This window comes from Carex rostrata, chromosome 4 (assembly GCF_964058835.1).
Source record: "Carex rostrata chromosome 4, lpCarRost1.2, whole genome shotgun sequence".
Lineage (NCBI taxonomy): Eukaryota > Viridiplantae > Streptophyta > Magnoliopsida > Poales > Cyperaceae > Carex > Carex rostrata.
In genome coordinates, this window is record NC_135921.1 from 12,331,024 (window position 1) to 12,354,192 (window position 23,169).

The window sequence follows — 23,169 nt, forward strand, 5'->3', positions numbered from 1 at the left end:
ACCTGCCTTATAAAATTGTACCTACTACCTTAGTACCTACCAATAAGCCCAAACAATGACAAACAATTTACTAAATCCTAATTCCCAATCAGGTCCAAAATTAAATTCTAGACCGTGTCTAGGCAACTTAACTAAATCCAGTGGTGAAAAAGATTTCCAGCGATCGCATAGCATCTACTTGGCATCTACCGATTCTCCCGCCTCCGATTCTTAGCATCTCTGCATTTTGATACCTCCTTCAATATCCGAATTTATATTCCCTTAGTCAACTCAAATTCTGAATTTAGATCAGAACCGTCCGATCTACTTCAGCACGAATATTAAGAGAACCGGATGGTCCAGATCTAAGCTCATAATTTGAGTTACTTCAGAGAAACTTGAATCTCACTATCCAACGTCTCTCGTTGCTCATCTCTCCATCCAACGGCTTGCAGCATTGCTTCTCTCTCTTCAAATACCCCACGCTAGTTAAACCAAACCAAGCTCAGCCATCAGACCTCAAACTCAAAGCACCAAACCTCACAACTTTTGCAACTCTTTCTCCAGCAACTAGACTTACAAGAAATGGAGTTCCTCGAATTCCAATTATTCGAACCCATTTCCTTCCGCATCTACGCTCTGACAGCCTCATCCACTGGCGGTTCTTTTTTGACATGGATTGCTGTGTTGGCAGCAGCCGCAGTTGGTTTCTGGCGAATTCGAATTGTCGGGTCGAAAGCTGATGGATCCGATGCTTCTACCCTCTTCACCGCCCCCGTCCCCTTGGAAGAAGCACAACAAAAGGTGGTGCCTTTGGTACAGAGTACGAAGAACGAGGCCTCGCTCTCTTCTTCTTGCTCTGTCGACCGATCCGTTGAAATGGTGGATACGCCTAAAGTCAGGTTCACAGCTTACTTTCAAGAAGAGGATGGTTGCATAGGATGCTTCCACGTGGAGGATGAAGAGGAGGAGCCGACTGTGGATGTTGCCGAGGAATTTGGTCACCGGGAGGTGGAGGTGGAGGTGTCACGGGAAAGAGAAGAAATGGAGGTGAAATGGGAAGACATGGTGGTGAGGAGAAGAGGAGATTTGGGGTGGTATTCTTACCAGGATATGGCCGTGTTAAATGGTAGTGTGGTTAGATTATGGGATGGAGATAGCCCCAGGAGGAGGAAGAGCTCAATTGCAATTTCCTCCTTTTAGAGGGTGGATTCGGGAATTGTAGGAAGTTTGTGTAGCATTTGTTGTTGCCGTAAGATGGCAGCAATTCAATTCATTGCCATAAATTTGGCAATGGAGATTGTGCGCTGTTGCTTAGTCTTAGGAATGAAGGAAGAAGAAGAAGAAGAAGAAGAAGAAGAAGAAGAAGAAGAAGAAGAAGAAGAAGAAGAAGGGTAGAAATTGGATTTGCTTATTTTAGAGGGCGAGAATGAAAACGTGTATATATAAATTCTTATGCAAAATTGCAGTTGTGCCCTTTTTCTGTCTTGGGTTAGTTTTTTTGGTGATTTATTTGAATTATTCTATGTTGTACTCAGCAGATAGCTATATTTTTTGGAATAATTAGTTGATGGAAACTTTTTGTTGGAATTGATGTTTCTATATTCAATTTAGTAAAGAATACTTTTGTTATTAAGCATTTAAACAAGTTATAATCAATGAAGCAATATTTATTAAACAACTGTTCTATGAATTTTAACGAAAAAGACATTTGTAGTATTTTTTAAATCTACTTTTCCGAAAAACAATATTTTTAATAATTAGAGATTATTACAATTTACAAATACATATTGAGTTGGATATGATTGTCTTGGAAAAAGAAGATTGAATTGAATGCTGGTCAGTACTAGGATAAGGGCTCTGTACAAAATTTTCATATCAACAAGGTTATTTATGCAAGAGAACCTTCGCTCTATGTTATGGAACAAATGTTTGTCCTACCTACCTTGGTTTCTAGCTGAAGCACCGATACCGATATGTAAAAGAAAAACCAAAAAAGATACATGATCCATCCACATTCAAATGTTTTTACCAATTGTGTACATATAAACACCTCTCGTTTTTTCAATTATATATTAATATTATAAAATAAGAGTTGGGCTAAAATGAGTTATGGAGTAAAATAAGTTATTGCTCTATGGCACTATATTTTTATTTTGAAAATTCAAACAACCGATCCGAGCTGCTCAACACGATCTCCATATTGAAATGTGCTTTGAGACCGAATTTTATTTTATTTTTGAATTTTTTTACTATTTATAAAGCCACTTTGAAAATTACTGATCCGATAGTCTAGAAATTTTTACTGTTTTTTACTGTTCACAGTAAAACAACAGTTTCAAAATGGCTTAATATATATAGTAAAAAAATTTCAAAACATGTAAAATTTAGTCTCCAAGCACATTTCAATATTGATAACATGTTAGAAGGTTCAAATCGATTGTTTAGATTTTCAAAATAAAAATATGACGTGAAGTACAAGCGCGTTTTACTCCATAACTCACCCAAGTCAACCTCATAAAATAATAGAATACGTTAATACTTAATACCATAGGAGCCTTGGATTTAAAATTTTAAGAATAAAACTAAATAAAAAAACTTATGTTATTAACAGAAGAGGGATATATATTTATAAGTAATGTATATTTATTAATCAAATATGGTAGTGAAAACGGTATATTTGTTGATATCTCAAAAAATTATCCCGACAGATCCGACAAACCTTATTTTTTTTTCCCATCACAATTGTCTAATATAACGTCACCTTTTAAATTGTAATTTTTTTTTGCAAATTATGAACATATTAATTTCCGTTCTTAATATTTAACTAGTATTACTAACATCTAACTAGCTAAAATTTAAATTTTAGATATTAAAAAATAGACAGCAGTAGATGAATAGGATTTAGATAAACTTACAAGGAAGATACGAACTTTAAATCGAATGTCTTTTAAAGTTCAATAAAAGCCGCTAATTTGTGATCCTGTCCAGGCTGGACTAAAATGGAATATACTTCTCGAATGGCATATTTAATTATTGGAGCCCGATAATTGCACTCCAAATAAATCTCCAAGCGAGTCCCTCAACTATTTAATGTATAACTTTTATTTTCAGCATCCATATTCGATCTTTTAAAGTTTTGTTTCTAACATTTTAAAATGCTACTCACAAGTATTTAAACCTCTATCTACAAGCAACTAAATTCTAAATATGTGTAGATATAACTTCTAACTATTTTTGAATTCAAGCTAAAAAATGAAAGATTTTTTTCACCTACGATTTTTTTTTATCATTCTCGTCCATTTTTTCGATAATCTGTGATGAATTTTGCAATTTCAAAATAACTCAAAGATATTTATTCATGGATCTCATTTGAAAGAGAAAATCGAGTAGAAAACACTCGTATTTTTAGATTCATAAAATTCATCACAGATTGTTGAAAAAATATGTGAGAATGATCAGAGAAAATTAAAAAATAGTGAGTAAAAATAATCTTTCATTTTTTGGCTTGAAGACAAAAGTAGTTGGGAATTAAAACTACACAGATTTAAAATTTTATTACTTGCGTATAGAAGTTTAAATGCTTGTGAATAGCATTTTTAAATGTTATAAATAAAACTTTAAAAACTTGAATATGAACACTAAAAATGGAAGTGAAACAAAATTGAAAAATGTTTTTTGTTAAACTAATTGAGGAACGCGCTCGGGTATATGGGTTGGAGAACTTGAACATTTCTCTTAATTATTTATTGTCTAAAATATAACTTCGTGGTTGAAAATTGAAACCCTCCAAAGAGTCGTATTTGGAACGGCTTCATGTGCGCTGAATTACAGTCACTGATAATATGATATGTAAAAGGAAACCAGAGCCATTCATATTGTAGTCTTTTTATCTAATAGAGAAATATTTAGTCTGTTTTCCAAATAGAGACAACCACTATTTTTAAATGGTCTAAAATTTTAGATCAATTTTATCTTTAGTTATGACATAAGTTATGGGATGAGTATTTTATTCTGTTATAGGGTAAGGCTAAGGTGCTATGGGTTGCATAGAGACCTACGGTGCTACGGCTCAATATTTGAGTTTTCAAAATTCAAACAGTCGATCCGAACTGTTCATCTTGTTCTCCATATTAATATGTGTTTGGAGACCAAATTTTACATTTTTTTTAAAAAATTTATTATTTTTTTAGATGGGTAGAAAATCAGTTGATCTAAAAAATTCTGCACCATTCTGATATTTGATTTTTTACCTATCTAAAAAAATAGTAAAAAATCTTAAAAAAATGTAAAATTTGGTCTCCAAATACATATTAATATGGAGAACAAGATGAACGGCTCGGATCAACCGTTTGAATTTTAAAAACTCGAATATTAAGCCGTAGCACCGTAGGTCGCTATGCAACCCATAGCACCTTAGCCTTACCCCTGCAATTTTATGCTGTTAAATATGAATAAAGTTTTATGAAATAGAAAATTACTAATGTCGTCATAAGTAACACGTCTGGAAAATCACTCATTCCACATTATTATTAATGTTAGCATCATTATTATAATCATTATTTTTGTCAACATCATCATCATCAACATCGTGGTCGTCATTGTTATTATTATTATTATTATTATTATTATTATTATTATTATTATTATTATTGTTGTTGTTGTAATTAATAAAGCTTGCTAATTGTTATCAAATACATAAGACAAAATATATGGATTAAGATTAAGATTAAATTTATTCCATCATAACTTTAACTCACAACCAAATAAAAATATCTAAGTCATCTTAACTTGAAATAACCAACTTATTCCATCATAACTTTAACCCACAACCAAGTGATTTTCTACCTATTTAAAAAAAAAAAGTAAAATAAACTATAAGTATGTAAAATCTAATCCACAAAGTACATGTTCATATGGAGATCATGTTGAACAGTTTAGATCAACTAATTGAACTTTGAAACGTAGAAATTGATCCATAGTACAGACCAATCTGTGCTATGCAAAGTACCATAGCCTCACTCTAGAATTATGTAATTATTAAATAGAGAAATTAAACCGTCTAGCAGTTTAAAATTTACAAATGCAAAATTATATTTAATAAAAAAAAAAGTGTTATTAACAAAAAAAAATAACTATATATCTGTAAGTAATGCATATTTGTTAACCAAATGTTATTATATTTACACAAAATATCATATTATTAATATTATATAAAAAAAAATTGATCCCTATATATCTGACTTGTATTTTTACCACGATCATCTAGAAGAAATGACGATCAAGGATGTGAGGTTCGTATAACACGCCAGTTATTTTTTAATTCAATTTTTTATGTAAATTTTGAACATTATATGATTGACAAAATATATTTGTCCAATAAACAATTACTTGTTCTTACATTTAAGCTCGTTTCATTATCATGATTCATGAAACATCTTTTTTTTTTCCGAAGAAAAGTGGATTTTTTTCACCGATTTTATTACTGAAACCATGACAGTACCTACCAAGATACCCAAAGACAAGGACATAACTAGAAAATATTAATAGGGAGGGGTTAAAAATTAAAATATATTTAGTTAACATGTGTTTATTTATGAGGGGAACTTGACTATATAAAATGTTCTAAGAAAATAAAATTTAATTAAATCTTAATATATATAACTAATATTTTAAAATCATAGAGATGACTTAGCCACCTTTTGATTGACTGACTTAAGATCCGCCTTTGTTCAAGGAGGATACCTAAACACAAGCACATGTTCTTACATCTGTTTTTCTTACAACATAACCTACACAAAAGTCAGATGAGCAAAAAACACAAGATAAACTGTATATCATTCGAACAACAAAAGAGCATAACTAAAATACTTAGAAACTAGTTATCTAAATCACTCCAGTCCATAGAGTGAGCATCTTCACTGCTTAGGGCGCTTTCAGACGTTGGACCTGTATTGCCAGCTCCCGCAACAAGCTCCTGTGTGGCACGAGCAGATACTTGACCCTCTTCCTCCATTGCTACCATGGACAGGAGCAATGACACAGCTTCCTCCTCCTCTGCCAGGAACTGATCTGGTAGACCCTTGACATCAGAGGAAAAAATAATTGATAATTTTAAGAAAGAGTTATCTCTACTTGATTGACACCAAAAAAATGTTAAAGAAAGAATTTTTGTCCCTAAAACCTTAGCTAAGATAGGTATGGTATCATTAAAACATACACAATTTCTTTCTAACTATACCACCCAAAGAATGACTCCTCTGATTAATTCCAATAGAAGACAATCTTTTAATGGAATTACAGCATCCAAAAACCACAATTCTTCCAAGGTAGTGCATGAAAAAGAAAATAAATTAAAGTCAGCTATCCATTGATTCATGAAACATTTAACTTACACAGTAAATGTTCAAGTATCTAATCTCACCTATGATGCAATTTTAACCTAATTAAGCATAGCAATTAATCCTCCTGCTCTCCATTTCAAGGTGCCACCTGAGAGTCTGCTAGGTCCCACACCTGCAGAGAGGTATTCTAAAATTGAAAAATAAAATATTAAAAAATAAACATTGAATCGACAAAATTTAGTGGACGCTAAGATAAACTCTTAAAGGAAAACATGAACTTTAGATGACTTTAAAGTTCAATAAAAGCCGCTAATTTCTGATCCTGCCTAAGCTGGTTTAAAAAAGGAATATACCTTTGAATGACATATTTATTTATTGTCCTAACTGATGATTAGTCCAAGGTTTAGTGCCCTCTCAATGGCGAACGGTTTTTCATGTGCCATGATCCACTTATATCCATGTGTGTGTGTGTTTTTTTTTCAACATTTACTCGAATCCGTATCATCCCATGTACCTGAGGTGCAAGTGGTAAATTAATTCAGACCGTTCATTTCACTTGGCACGAAATTCAAAGAAGACCCCCTACGGCTTAACAGACACCAAATTGAGTTTAATCCAGCTGAGATTAATCTAGACCATCCATTTTTTTCAACTGCACCTCAGGTATCTAAGGGGACACAGACTCCATTTACTTGTCATAGTACGAGAATGAATTCACTTTTTTCTTTGCAATCGCTTCGTTGTTAAATATTTATAATGAGTGAGACTATCAGTTTGTCTCTGATATTTTTATTTTAAAGTTCAAACAGTCTATCCAAATTCTTAAACGTGATCTTCATATGAAGGTATATTTACATATTAAATTTTTATTTTCTTTAATTTTCTTACTAATCTAAAAGATATATGTTTTTTTTTGCCATCTCTTTTTAGAAACTATTACAAAAAATATTCTTTCTGTTTGAAATAATTATACAATTATGTTCTATCATAAAAATGTTGTCCTAACCTATTATATTTACTGGTCCTATAGATTGTATGTTGTCTTCATATCACAGCAGTTTAGTTTTCAAAATATTATGAAAAATTTCAAATTTAGAACAACACCTTAAACACATCATTACATCAATTAAATAAATTACATATACAAAATACAAAAAATAATATAACACACTACATGTTTTGCATTATATCTATTTCAATCGACTAGATTATAAAGAAAAGAGAAAGATATTAGAACTCATTAGTCAAAAACAAAACAAAAAAAGATGAGAATCAGTCTTTAGTTTAGTGGTAAATGCACATGGTCTCTATATAAGAGGTCATGAGTTCGAAATCCGAATGGAAGAAATCATTTATTGTAATAGCATGGGTATTAAATAGTTAGATAGCTTGATCTCCAATCTTTACTTAAAAAAAAAAAATGGTTTCTCATTGAGAGCGCTATATAAGCTACCTATTTGTTGCCAAGGATGAGAACATTTATAATTCCTTCATCAATAGACACACGCCATGTTGTCTAACGTGTCAACCTTATTTATTTTAAATGTGAATTAAATATAAATTTGTAGCAATCACAATTATTATTTATTTTCATTTATCTCTAATTATAAAAAGAAGGATCCATACTTTGTTTGTTGCTTACTAAATTGGAGAGTAAAAATGAAAGAAAAAATATATAGTTGCCAACCAATTAAGAAAAGAAAAGAAACTTGATGTAATGGTCATTAGTCTCAAATGGTATCAACTTTTTAACACTTCAAATAGGTTTTTTTTTAAATAGAACTAAATTTAATAATTTTAACGAAACGAGCACTATTAATTTGGATTCTACAAGAAATTTAATGTAATGGTCATTAGCCTCAAATGGTATCAACTTTTTAACACTTCAGTTAGATATTCTTTTAAATAGAATTAAATTTAATAATTTTAACGAAATGAGCACTATTAATGGATCGGTGGAGGCACAAAGACATTTGATGTACTGATCCAGCGTATGACCTATCTATACAATCTGACCACATAAATCAATAGTAAATAGCTCCACCGATCCACAGAGAAAATATGTTTGTGCCTCCACTGATTCTGCGGATTGGTGAAGCTGTTTTTTATAAAAAACAAATTAATACTACTTGTTATCTTAAAATATTTAAATTGGTGTTATTTAAAAAAAAAAATCCTTCAAATATATCATGCGAGTCATATTATGTAAGATGCGTCAATCCTGAATTCCTGATCCTCCAAATTTGTATACATCTAATTTGAAAAAAAAAAAAAAAATGAGGTCTTCCTATATTATATCAGGATAGCAATACATATGGATATAAGAACATTTTTTTTCTTGTGCCTTCACATCATAATTGGAATTTACACTAGCTTCTATCCTGAAATTGCAAAGTTTCTCGTGTGATCTATTACGTAATGGAGAAAAATGTTTTATTTTGGTAGAAAAAGGCCAAAAAAAAAAATTTTGATTAGCTGCTCCTAATTAATATTTGGTGCATCATCAGTTGTACCAACTGATTACGCCACTAATTTAATGATTGAAGGTGCTTTCCCTGCTATTTTCTAATTACTTTATATTATTTTAGGTGTACATTATGGAGCTTTATATATCTTATATTATCATATGTTAGCAAAACTACCCACATAAGAATGTTGACTCTTCACCTCATTTTATTAGATGTTTTTGACAAATGGGTATGATTCATCTATAATTGTTTAGATAATATAATATATCTAACTAGAATAGCATTTTAGAAAAGATTAACAAAATCATATCTATAATGGTTTAGATAATATTATATAGTTAATTAGCCGCCCCAACTAGTTCTAAAAAGGATAGAACTAGAAAACAACAAAATAAACAACTGGCAATAGAAAAGAAACAAAAAATATTTTTCCCCTCTACTGAACAATTGCTTTAGTCCCATGATTAACAAAAAGACCTATACCTAGCTTGCACTACTTCTTTTTTTTAGAGATAAAAAAAAAAAGGAAAATCTACCTCTTTTTCTTGATTCAATTTTCTGTTTTCTTGGGTATTTGTTGTAATTCCTTATCATATTTAAGGATGGATTCTTTGATAGATAATTACTTTATAATCTTTGCAAAAGTAAAAAAGTAAGGTTCTAAATAGCTAGCTGTAGTTTTTTCGGACCTCAAAAGTTATAACACTATTAACCGTTTTTCTTTTATAATGATTCTAAATAGATAGCAATAGTTGCGCTATGATTTTTTTGAACCTCAAAAGCTATAACGCTATTAACCGCTTTTCTTTTATAATGATTCTAAATAGATAACAATGGTTGCGTTATAACTTTCTTGGACCTTAAAAGCTATAACACTATAATCGTTATTTAGAACCTTAGTAAAAAGTAATTAAAATTTGAAAATCCGACTAATATATACATCATAGGCTATGATTCATAGCATATCATACACGTAAAAAATGAAAAACTTTGGTACAAGTTTTGACATTTATAAAATGACTTAAAATTTCCAGCAGTTCATATTTAATAATATTTGATAAATATCAAACCACATTTCAATTATATGAAACTTGATACACAATCAAACTATAAGGCAGACAATATGTTTATATTTTTTTTTACTTTAATTTAAAAAATGTTATTAATATTGTTCAACTAAACTATTTCGGTTGATTCCAAGTTTCCAACCCTTTAAATGGACTCAAGGACCAAAATAATATAATAAAAGAACTAATTTGTTTTTATCAAATGATTGGAGTGCGTTAGTTAACAAGCAACACATTATCTACTAGGCCCATGGATAATATTTGTATATTAATTATTAAAAAATATATAGTATGTTTTTAATTTATTTTTGTTTCCTATGCTATCTATCATTTATGGTTAGTGGCTCACTATTATGTATAATCTCTTATAATGCAAAAGGTAAAACACGGGAGGGTATATATTGTCAGTGTCGTTGTTTTTAATTTATGCAGCGAATATATATATATATATATATATATATATATATATATATATATATATATTTTGATTTTATTGACAAGAGCTCCATATGTTAATATCTTTGATTTTATTGTCTATAAACTATATGAAGTCCAAACGACACTGTTAATATCTTTGCTCAAAACATGGAGCAATGTATTTGTGATCATTATTAATAATTAAGCATATTGTAAATCATAGATTTATAATTAGTGAAATGATAATTGACAAGAGCTCCATATGTTCCACAAACGTGGATTAATATAAATTTTTGAATTACTAAGAAATTTATACTTTCGCAGCATAACACACCAAGGCGAAATTATCAGGTTAAATTATATATATTTCCAAGTCAAATTCATAACGAATTTAAGACCTTGTAAAACAAAGAATTTAGTACAAAAAGTGCCAACTGGTTTTGGCAGCCCGGTCAATAACGAAATGTATATTTGTATTTAATTTGAACTTGTTTTCTTAAAGAAATTGTTGAAAAAAGACCACAATTTTTGCGTGTTACTTAAAATAATGGTCAAGAGTAATATGTGGATAAAACAAAATAAATACCATTCAACAGATAATAAGATAAACAGGTTGCGTCTTCTTGAAAGACTAGAAAGAAAACAAGGGGAGAAAAACACAGGAAAAGAGTAACTCATAAACTATGACTGTTTACATTCCTAAACTAATGTTGATAATTTATTAAATCACATATTCATGCTAATGATTTATTAAACTGTATATGCATATATATATTTTGGTGAATAATATAACACTATGATATGGTAAGTGACACATATTTTAATAATATAAAATATGTTTTGTAATCCACAAACTTATTATGAAAAATATTAGATCTAATTTATGAATGAAAAAATTAAATGTTAATAATTTGGTATGATTAGTGACTAATGTTTTAATAATATGATATATGTTTTGTAATCAACAAACTTATTATGAAAATATTAGATCTAATATCCATATCCATCTGATATCTGATCCATATCCATAGCGCTCAATATCCGATCCGTATCCGTATCCGTATCGGAAAAATTATAACGGATCTAAACTCCTTAGGGGTGTAAACAGTCGGATACGGATCGAATAGTGGTCAAACCGTATCCTTATTTTTTAGATTGTATATTTTGTTAGTTTAAAAGGTTAACCTATTTTTTTTTAAATGCTGATTTTATAATTGATAAAGTTATAAGTTTCTTTATGCTTAAATGAATCAAAATTAATTGCTTATTTTACATTCTTTAAAAATTTAAAGTGATTGAAAATAATAAAAAATAATGAAAAGTTAGGCCTCATATCCAATAAAATTAAATTACCGGAGAGGTGATTTAGTTTAGATCAAGTTAAGTTAGTCTAAAGATCGGCTTATTCTATATTAATCTGACTCAATTAAATCACATTGAAAAGAATAAGTGAGACTTATAGCCCTTATTTCACTGTTTAGTCCACAACCAAATCACATTTGACGTAAAGAAACTAACAAACACTCTATTCAATTCTTTAAAATTATAGAAGTTATGGGTAGTGAGACTCACTGAGCATTAATTACCTCTAAATTTAGAACTCTCATACATATATAATTCATTCAAGTCTCACCGCACCGGTTCTCAAATCTCTCCTCCGGTCTCTCTCCATCATTTAATCTGCATTGGAGCAACAATGCATGGTTATAGACTTATAATATCGTCAATCCACAAACTTTTTCCACATTTACAGGGCACGCTTGTTGGATTTTCAATGTGATGCTAACAGGTCACTGAAGTCAGGAGGTACCATTTTAAATATGATTGTTGCTTGGTTGGTTTGAATTAGCTCCAAAATTAATTGATTGCCACTTGATTAGGGCTGTAAACGAGCTGGCTCGAATCGAGCTGGGCCTTAACTCGGCTCGTTTATTTTGGCCCGAGCCTGGACCGAGCGAGCTGGACCTAGGTCACCAGAGCCAAAATCTCTGGCTCAGCTTGTGACAAGCCAGCCCGAGCTAGCTCGCGAGCTGACGAGCTGGCTCGCTGGGCTTTATTGGGCTGCTATTATACAAATTCAAAAATAAAAAAGATAAGAAAGTTCATTCAAAAAATTTAAGAAATTGTCCAATAGACACATCTTCAAGCAACTAAAGCCCATATCATTTCTTCCCAAACCGAAAATACATCAATTTTGAATAATTACGCCTTTGAAAATGAGACTGAACTTAAAATTATACATGACTAAACCCTAAATCCACTGTAGCTTAACGAGCCGAGCTGACCCCTGGCTCAGCTCGTTTAGTTTGACCCGAGCCTGAGCCGAGCTGGCTCATTAACAGCTCGGTCCATTACCGAGCGAGCCACGAGCCGCAAGCTTTTTTGACAGCCCTACACTTGATTGATCTGAATTACCTCCAAATTTAATGGACAAGTTACTCACGATGTAGAGTTTGATTGATTCGGAATAGCTCGAGTTCGATAACTCGGTTAATTTTCAGTTCAAGCTTAACTCGATGTTTAACTTGTAATTAATTCAAACCAGAATTTAAATTAGCTCACTTGAATTCAACTCGTTGCAAACCGTTAGGCCCATAATTGGTTACCTTGGGCTGACAATTGCACAAATCAGGCCCAATTTTCCAAGTAAAAAATATTTCATGTTGATAGAGGAGAAATTAAATTTAGATAAAATGAGTTGGTAACTTTGTATGGTTGTAGTATTGGTTCAAGAGTGAGTCTATGGTACTATGCATATCACGGGTTGTTACCATGTTACGGCTCTATATTTGAGTTTTCAAATCCTAACGGTCGATCCGAACCATTCATCTTGTTCTCCATATTAATATGTGTTTGGAGACCAAATTTTACATTTTTTGAAAAAAATTTACTATTTTTTTAGATATTTAGAAAATCACTTGATCTGAAAATTCTGGACCATCCAAAAACAGTGATTTTCAATAAATCTAAAAAAATAGTAAAAAAATTTCAAAAAATGTAAAATTTGGTCTCCAAACACATATTAATATGGAGAACAAGATGAACGGTTCGGATCGACCGTTAGGATTTGAAAACTCGAAAATAGAGCCGTAGCACAGTAACAAATCGTAATATGCATAGTACCATAGACTCACTCTTTGTTCAAACCCAAAACATTTTTGCCTCGCTAAATCAGAGAGATGGCAATTCTTATCTGACGGCCCAGTTAGGGACCAGCAGCTGGGCCTGGGCCTGGACCTGGGCTACTGAAACGATGTCATGGGCTCGAGCCATATTCTATGCTAAGTTTCCTCCTTACGTGAAATCAAGGGTGCAAGCAGATCGGATATTATCCGTTCGTACCATATTCGTATCTAAAAATTTCATACATATATCAGTTATCTAAATATCCGTATAAATTTTTATACGAATATGATTTCAATTTTAATTATTCATATTTGAATAATATAATATATCATTGGTTTGATATATATTATAAAAAAAATAGTATTCGTTGTTACAAAAAAAATAGATATTTGATTCATATCTGATCCGTAAAATAAAAACGGATACTGATACAATTTTACTACAATTTTACTACTATCCGATCCGTTTACACCAATATATAAAATATAAGGTCTGCGGATTAAAGAAGATAAGAGACAACGGGGAGTGGATAGCGGTCCGATGTCGGTGGAAGTCTTTGGTATGTACTTAATCTGCACAAATTCGGTTCCATCAGGCCATCCTGATTCCTTCGTAGTTCGTACGAAGCCTGGACCAAACGCAGGGAGACAAAGGGACTGCACGTGGAATTAGTTTTCTTAGTTTTTAATTTTAATTGAATACATAATTAGGCCATGTTCGGCCGCGTTACTTTTTTCGACTGAATTTTTTTTTCTCACGGAAACAGTTCTTTTCAGTTCAATTCGGGCCTGTTCGGCATTTAAATGGGCTGGGGAATGGGCATGGTAATTGAACTGATTTTTACTGTGCTCGTGGGAAAAAAAAAATTCAGTCTGAGTGATTTTTTTTTTCCCACGCGCACAGTAGCGCACCGAACAGGCCCTTTCTATGCCCATACCCATTCCCAATTGGAGACCGAACAGGGCCTTACACAACGCAAAGGATACTAACATGCTGTATAGCCCGCTGTAAACTCAAAACTTTATCGGTTAGCTAAGCTCTACTAGTGTCTCCAATATATTTACATCCCTTTTTATTTATAGATTTCCTCCTTTCTTTTTTAACATACTAGTCAAGTGTCCGTGCGTTGCAACAGAGATATATTGAAATATTATTTTCAGCACTTTTTTTAATGTGACTAATTTTTAATTAATTTTTTCATTATGTGTTCATCAATAATAAGCAAACGATAACTTTAGAGCTTAATACTATATTATTTGTGGAGAAAATTATAAGTGTATGTGCATATTAAGGAAATTAAAGGTAGAAAATAAACAGTATGTGAAAAGCAAACTCTATGAAGATACATCTCGGCATTCTTGAGGAGTTAAAATTGATGAAGATATTGACAGAGTGGATATGTGAATATATATAAATTCAAAAGATCTAAAATAGTTTGGTTTCTGGTAAAATCTGAATTACGGTACAGGCTGAATCTGTTGTCTTACTAAAGCTGTGGAGTATTAAATTGAATCATCTTATTAGGAAATTTGTATGAGTGTTTTGTTAATAACTCACATGTGTAATGTTTTTTTTTTTTTTCAATTCTCTCCTTGAATTTAAATCGTGACATAGAAGACGGGTTAATTTGATAGAGCTTACAATTTGAAAGATATTATAGCATTAAGAAAAAACTACTTCACATTGATTATTAGTTTTTGTTCCATACTTTTCGGATATAAATTGAAAAATATCACATGTCTGCTGGGCATCTTTAAAAAATTTCTTATTTCTGAGATCTAAATAAAAAAAACTGATTCACATTGATCAGTAATTTTGTTCGTCTTATTCTTAAATTTTATAAGAAAAATTTGCATGTGTCAGAATAAAACTTGAAAGCTAACAAACATTTGCCATTTATCAAGAAAAATAATAAAAGGACACCAGGGACTCAAAAATAATATAATTGGAAAATAATAGGAAATAAACATGATGAAAAAAATTAATAAATGGAGGTGTTGAAATGGAGAATATCAAATAGAAAAATGGTAAAGAAAAAAAAAATAGCACCATAGGTCCAGAGCATGTAGCCCAGTTAGCGGTAGGTAAGGTAGTGGTATCTTTTGCTAAAATTACCTTTAGTTTCAAAGTCAGAATTTAAACAAATTTGAAATGAAGCGTCGGAAGGAGGAAACCGCGTGGTCGCGTGGAGAAAAGAAAGGAAAACGCGTGGTTACCTGTGTTTTTCTATGTATCTTTTCATGTAGTGGATACGTTGTTAATTAAATTTAGATTTCTACACGCTTGACAACATGAAATATATGTATAAAATCAAAATCATTTATTAAAGGCTGAAATTAAAATGTGTTTTGATCAGTGGCTGAGATTTTGTTTTGGATTCTAAAAAAATTTGCGTGCTATTATAGTACTGAGGATGAGGATGGGGATAAGCATCAAAGAGAGGAATTTTAATCTGGTAACGCTGTAAACTGTAAAGTTATTATTTTCAAATCTGGTAACGCTGTAAAGTTAGTTCGCCTCTCACATTGAGTCTGGATCCTCTGCATTACCACATGTTTGAATCCAAAATGTTCGATAAAAATTCGGATCAATTCAGTCCAAACCTGTAACGGACAGAGCCCTTTATGTTTTGTGTCAATATACAATGAACGAACGGACCAAATTCAAACGCAAACAGTGCGATAACTGTAGGTGATAATGTGATATGAATTCCTCTCTCTTGCGTTGTCGAATGAACGAGTTAGGTAACAGCACTCACCATCCCCTTCCCCAAATTATCTCATATTGTCATCTTCAATTTAAATCAATTTGTCAAGAACACGAGTGAGGTTATCATACTGTCGTTCCTCATTCGCGAAGCACTCTCCGTCAAAACAACTGCTCCTAGAAGCGAAGGCGACAAGACAAATTCCACAAGCCAATAAAAACTTTTATTTATTATCTTACATGTGAATAAATCTTAAAAGTTCTACAAACATGAATGAAATAGTCCCAAATTCGATGGCTAGTTGCTTCATTAGTCCAAGATGTTACTTTTGGTCGTTTAATGGAGAAAGGAACATGTACCTTTTCAGACCACCATTTACAATGACATGACATTATGACATACTACAAATTGCCAACTTGGAGGAACTACTAGAAGATGATAATACTGCAGATGGGTCCCACCAATTTTGCCTCCAATCAATGAAAAAAACGAAATCATTTTTTTCTGGTAATTGGTGGATATGATTTGGCATAATCAATTTGATGAACCACTAGGCTAGAAATCCTCTCCATTTGTAGAGAAATGGGACAATTGCACGGATCAATTCTAAATCATTATATAAAATCATAGTAGTTACTTTTTTTAGAAATTAAAAAATCAAAATCCTCGGTTAAAAAATTAATTGTTTTTTTTTAACAATGGATGAAAGGTGGTGCAGTTTCAGTAAGGACAAACGGATAAAATTGTATTAATGGATTAGTTTCAGCAATTTTTGGACAAATCAATGGTCAATATGGAACTTAATCTGCATCATTGATAGAAGTTGCACCTAGTGAAATCGCGAAATGATATCCTCTGCGGAGTTTTTCCGTGCGGAGCTTTTAATCTGGTCCGTTCGTTTCGGATCGGACGGACCGGATTAAAAGTTCCGCAAATTTTTTTTTTTTTAAATTCAGGCAAGATCTGATCTGGTCCGTTCGATTCGAAATAAACGGACCAGATTAAAAGCTCCGCACAGAAAAACTCCGCAGAGATACGCTTCCGTGAAATCGCACCATTAGTACGGTTTAGGGGTGTGAATGGTACCATTTTATCCCTGCTGCTACCCAATCCGTTTCAGGTGTCGGTTCCATCTATTTTTTTCGAAAAAAAAAAAAAATCATTCCCTTCCCGGGAAATGCATGATTCTTTCTAAAGAAATTCCTGTATTTTTTTTTTTTTTGTTGTCATTTAATAGAGTCTTGCGGGGAATATCAGAATATGTACCATCACTTATGTGACTATGTCAGACCCAACTGGATGTCAACATGTGAATTGCACGGCTGGATCTGACACAAACATGATACAACCAATTATTTCCTGCAAATGGAGAGGGATCCCTATCGAAAGAGATAGACCCCACTGGTGAAAGTTATAGCACACCAAATGAGATTCTTTGGTACATTGTTGGTTCATGCACCAACAAATGAATGAAATTGGTAATCCTTCTGCTTTCCAAAAGTTGGACAGACCCAATCAAATGCAACCCAAATCAGCACACAGAAACTGAATAGATACACAGCAACAGAATAACACTAGAGCAATCAGACAGCCTATTCCAATCCTGAGAAGCATTACATAAATGATAAATCTAAAATAACGAATTAAAGAAAAAAAATAAAAAGAAGAGAGAGAAACAGGGAGATTGATTAAAATACAATTGAGAAGTTAGAATTATGCCTAGGATTATCTAATTAGATCTCTTTCATCGTTGTTTCATGCCGCTCCTTTGCTTGCTATTGCATCGATTTCTTCCGTTGGAATCCCCAATACCACTAGCCTGTAATTTAAAAAACAAAAAATTAGCAAGAACAATTGACAATTTTAAGTTTCATTAGAAATGAAATTGAGCAGTTCCCACAACCCAATTTCAGAAAAGAGATCAATTGACATTTTTAAGTTTCATTAGAAATGAAATTGAGCAGTCCCCACAACCCAATTTCAGAAAAGAGATCCTTATTAGTGCATAACAATAGGGTCCACCAGTAATTTGATAAAGAGAGGTGGTGCTGCAAGGCGAAAGGTCAGATTGCTGGTATCAGATCAGTTCAAATAAATCACACTGAAAAGGTATTCTGTTCCATTAAAGACAAAATAAGTTGGAGAAATTTCATGTATGTCCTCCAAAAATCTCAAAATTATGTATTTATTGCCCTTACTAAAACTAATTTTATATAAAGTACCCATTTACCAATAATTTAAAAAATAAAAAAAATACGTAGCATGTTTGAGATAAACTTCTAATTGGCTGTTTTCCGAGCCCAAATGGTTCATTTATTTACATGTAACGCATTAAAGACTGACATTTATTGAGGGAAATACATAATTTCGAGATTTTTAGGGGTATACATGAAATCCCCCCCAAAAAGGTCTGGGATGGAGAGCTCTCAATACTGGTCCCTCCCAAAAACTGACTTTATTGGATGGTCCCTTCAAGATCTGAGCCACCCATTTCATATCAGCTGGTCCATATAGAGCATGACAGTAATTCTGTCTCCTGCCTGGCCGTTCCACTGGACTTCAATGGCAACATGTTGAGTGTGATCTAAACTGTGTAATCTGAAATAGACAATGCCAGATCTACCAGGAACCAGCCAATCATTTATGCACTACTGGAGAGAACCTGATCCCTCAAATGCATCTTTAGATAGGGTATCATAACAAATAACAGCCTAGTATCATGTGCCAAAGTGAAATCCTATGGATGCAGCCAAAAAGACAGAGATCTGTGAAATATTCCACGAATTGCAACATGTCGAGCCAGAATTTGGCAATAATGTTGGTTGGTTCAAATTCGGGTAAAAATTGCAACAAGAACACAGCCACAAAAAGTAGGAACTAAAAGGGGCAAAACGAATATATATAAAGAGCAGCGGACGATTCTAATTGAAATGGGCAAAATCCGGCTACCATGATATCAGTGATATTTGCCACCATCTCCAAAACTTATCGAATCAGCTTTAAAGGACAAATCCAAACCGATCTATTTTTTGAGTGATGGGTTTACATGCAAAATTAATATTTTTTTGAATTATTTTAATACCAAATCAAGCAGTAAAAAAATAATGAAATGAATGCATTAAATAACTTGTAAAACTCCCACATTTGAATGCTTGACTTGATCCTAAATAACTTCAAAAAATTATAAATTATGCGTGTTTAAGCATCAGTCATGAAGTAGATCGGTTGGAACAGTTTTGATTCGTCATTTGAAGCCAATTCGATAAGTTTTGAAGCTGGTTTAAGCTGAAATACTACCAATGTCATGGTAGCCGGACTCTAGGGAAATGCATAAATGTGCAAAACAAAATAAAATGCAACACTTTTATCAGTCTTTTGACTGGGGAAAAAAGAAGTTTTAAGTGATACAAGGGAACAGACCAATCCATGACGTGTGGTTCAAATTTAGCAACCTCCGACAAAATTTATCACTATGCTTGTCTACCTTAGAGGACCATAACAGAGTTCAAATGGACTAACCCCAAAACAAAAGGTGCCTGTGACTGAGCTCGGCATCTCAAAACCCGACTTCGCCTGGTTCATATCCGAGCAGCTCCTCTTGTTATTCCCGTTCACGCCCTCATTACAAAATTGAAATGAAAATGACGATGAAAATGATGGTGGTGGTGGTGAAGAAGACGATGATGACGAGGATGACGATCCGGCCATATCAAATTTCGTCTGGGTCCCGCAAAATCCCGAATCCAGATCAGTCTGAAACATGTCCACAAACAGCTGTTGCAAGTCCTCAAAGCTCTCTTGCTTGTTTTTGTCCTGTACATCAGTCGGTGAAGAATGCATCTTAAATCAAATCAATTCAACGAAAGTTTCAGATCAGATAACACCACAAGTTTTGCATTTAATTGAAAAGGATGCATTCAATCGTATTTTTCTTTCTTTCTACTTACATTGTGAGAAATTAGTACATAGGACCACATTTAGAATGAAATTGACATGAAAAAAGGTAATAGGTTCGTACACTGGGCTTTATTTGACTCATCATTTGAGCCATTTCCCCAAGGAAATCTCCCATTGCCTGAAAAAAAAAAAAGACAATAATTAGCAGTTCACAAGATTAACCTAATTAAAAATCAATTGATGTTAATATTTATGCAATTTGAGACATACATCATGATCCTCATCATCACTGTCGTAGGCTCCAACATCGTACAGGAATCTCTTGTTGGAATCTGACAGCACTGCACATGCACTCCAAAGCCACAAAATGATTATCTTTTATGTCAATTTAATTTTTTTTTATGTTTTAAAACTGCAGTAACCAATTGATTATAGACAAATCTATGGTTATTTTGTAAATACAGTCCAAATATCTGAGGGATTAAAAATAATAAACAAACCCGAGTAGGCGCCTTGGATTTGCTGGAATCTCTCCTTGGCTTCTTCAATGCATCTGGAGTTTCCTGAGGCTGTGCATCTATCAGGATGCCATTTCTGCCATTAATTAAAAAAAAAAAAAATTGAAGTACAAAAATTATTATTTTTGGTACTTAGTGTGAAAATAATTAGGTGAGCTGTAAACCTACTCTGTAAAAAATGGATTAAAAGATTGTAGAATAAAGAATTCTTCCCACAACCAAGCAGAGAACCAGAAGGCAAACATTTTTTGCAAGGTATTCTAACATTGACATTGACCTCTCAAATTATACCTTGGGGTTAACAATTGATCAAATTAGTCAGTATAATTTCAAACCAAATAAACCAAATCCCAAATAAACTCATTGAAAAATTGAATTTGTCCCAGGTGTGAAAACCATGACTAAAACAGAGAAAATTTAAAATCGAATCAGAACAAAATACCATACCAAAGCTAGCTTCTTGTACGCAATTTTAAGGTCAGCTTCTGTGCACTCCTTCTTTAGCCCAAGGACAGCATACAAATCGACGGCTCCGGCAGCAGCGTCGCCACCTCCCACGCTCTTCTCCTCTGCGGTGGTCATCACCGTCCAGACAAGCCACCATAAAACGGAGAAGAAACCACCTTTTTTAGATTGTTAATAGATTAAAGCAATATAGCCGTGGGATATGGGATTCAACAAACTTTCACACGCAACGCAAACCCACGGTTGTTTCGAGAGAAGAGAGAGAGAGAGAGAGAGTTTAATGGTCTCTACTCCTTCCTAGGAAGCCTCCAGAAACAATTTCTTTCCTCCTTATTTGAGTTTCTTTTCGAATTTTTTTTCTATATTTCTTTTTCTGTTTTTAGTTGTACTACTGGAGACTGGAGAGGTTGGTGGCAATGCGTTACTGGGATCCGAAAGAAGATAGCGCCATTCTAATGGATAAATGTATTGGCAGAGCAGTCTTTGTATCATGCAGCGCACCGACGATAGAGCAAAAACAGACTACTGCGCTGCATGAAGTAAAAGTTACTATGTCAATATCTTTACCTCTTACTACGATTGATTTCTCCGCATTCCTTGACAAATTTGTTTTTTGATTTTTCTATTTGGAATTTAAAAATATTAGGATGACGAGTTCAGAACAGAAAAGTATTATTGAATTATTATTTTACATAATGGAAGAGAATCTATTAATATATTAATAAAATTATTACTATAATGATGATTGTAAATTGAGTAGAACTAGGGTGCTCTTAAGCTCACCAAAGTTTGGTGAGCTTAACTCTAAAACTCATCAAATTGATTTCAAACTACAAATTCGAACCTTTGAAACCCGTCTACCTTACGTGTGATGCATCTACATGTGAAATTTTTAAACATTCGAATTAATTTAGTATAAAGTCAAGCGGTCAAAATTAGAAGGTTAATAAATTAATTTTAGTGCATTCATTTTTGGGACGTTTTTGACCGCTTGACTTTATACTAAATTAATTCGAATGTTTAAAAATTTCATATGTAGATGCATCACACGTAAGGTAGGTGGGTTTCAACGGTTCGGATTCGTCATTTGAAATCGATATAATGAATTTTAGAGTTAAGCTCACCAAAACTTGGGTAAGCTTAAGAGCACCCTAGTTCTACTCTTGTAAATTTATTATTGGTGGATTTTGTCGACAAACTTCGTTACATTTAATAGTTGTTTAAAATCATAAATGTTCACGTGCAAAATATAAAGTGTCATTTTTTGTTGTCATAATTTTTGTTTTTGCATATAAATAACACACAATGTGTGGTTTCCTCTTTCTAGGATGTTGTCGCTAGATATATATCATTAATTAATTTGTTGTTCAAACCAATGAGAAGCTGAAAATAAAGATGATATTTTCTTTGAACACGTCAATAAAATGTAGATAAATATAACTCACGTGCTTATTAATACATATAGTTATCTAAGTTAGTTGTAGTAGAATATATTGAATACAAATAAAAAAAATTCGGATGTAGACAAAGATTTAAATATATGCACTTTCTTTTGACACCTATTAGCAATTTATAAATATGCATATCAATACAAATTGAAAGTAATAAACAGATGAAAACAATATTTATTAATCATACAATTTCATTGGTGCTTTAGATTTTTGCATGTTACATTTTTCATCAAAATAGTAGTGTTAGCTAAAAATATTAAATCGAAATATGCATTGAGCTTTTCACAAAAAATCTTTCACATAGTAATAACATTTTTGTAATTTATTTGTAAGTGGTGTATTATTCAGCTTAAATCTTAATTTGTATAATAATATAAAAAAATAAAATATGAAAATTTTATTACTGATTGATACATGATACACCAATAGATCGCTTGTGTTTGAATGGCACACGTAGTCTTTTTTTTCTTTTTTGAGGCACACGTAGTCATGCCTGGAGTTCAGATTGGAGGCTTGAATCATAATTACCATACTTTGTCCGTTTATACGTCCTACCCGATCCATTAGCGCCTTTTTCTCAAAGAGGAAAGAACAGTGAGCATACCGCGGTGCTCCTGATCAACACTTCATCTTATCAAGATTCGTGCTAACCATCCAACTGTCCAGATTCCACTGCAAGAAGATATTTTTGCGCCTCCAATTCTCTAGAAAGTTCTTCCAACAACTTTAT

At 32.5% G+C, this 23,169-nt stretch overlaps 2 protein-coding genes across 2 annotated transcripts; one reads left to right on the forward strand and one right to left on the reverse strand.

The window, feature by feature from the left end:
* The first annotated feature begins 472 nt into the window (after positions 1-472).
* LOC144553411 (uncharacterized) lies at positions 473-1,569 on the forward strand. The gene is made up of 2 exons (XM_078301557.1): positions 473-1,296; positions 1,358-1,569. The coding sequence occupies exon 1, from the start codon at positions 565-567 to the stop codon at positions 1,180-1,182; it is 618 nt and encodes a 205-aa protein (XP_078157683.1). The 5' UTR covers positions 473-564; the 3' UTR covers positions 1,183-1,296; positions 1,358-1,569.
* Positions 1,570-17,660: 16,091 nt separating this feature from the next.
* LOC144553414 (uncharacterized) lies at positions 17,661-21,384 on the reverse strand. Its single transcript, XM_078301560.1, has 6 exons — positions 20,971-21,384; positions 20,506-20,599; positions 20,276-20,346; positions 20,127-20,183; positions 19,628-19,921; positions 17,661-17,927 (listed from the first exon to the last, which is right to left on the reverse strand). Exons 1-6 carry the CDS (start codon positions 21,103-21,105, stop codon positions 17,853-17,855), a joined length of 726 nt encoding a protein of 241 aa, XP_078157686.1. The 5' UTR covers positions 21,106-21,384; the 3' UTR covers positions 17,661-17,852.
* Between the last annotated feature and the right edge of the window lie 1,785 nt (positions 21,385-23,169).

Excerpts from the sequence above, each read along its gene's own strand:
- LOC144553411 (XM_078301557.1), top strand. The coding sequence starts at position 565 with ATGGAGTTCCTCGAATTCCAATTATTCGAACCCATTTCCTTCCGCATC.
- LOC144553414 (XM_078301560.1), bottom strand. The coding sequence starts at position 21,105 with ATGACCACCGCAGAGGAGAAGAGCGTGGGAGGTGGCGACGCTGCTGCC. Across the intron at positions 19,922-20,126 it reads TGAGTCAAATAAAGCCCAGT|GACAAAAACAAGCAAGAGAG; the intron begins GTACGAACCTAT and ends ACTGATGTACAG. Across the intron at positions 17,928-19,627 it reads CAGGCACCTTTTGTTTTGGG|GCTAGTGGTATTGGGGATTC; the intron begins GTTAGTCCATTT and ends TTTAAATTACAG.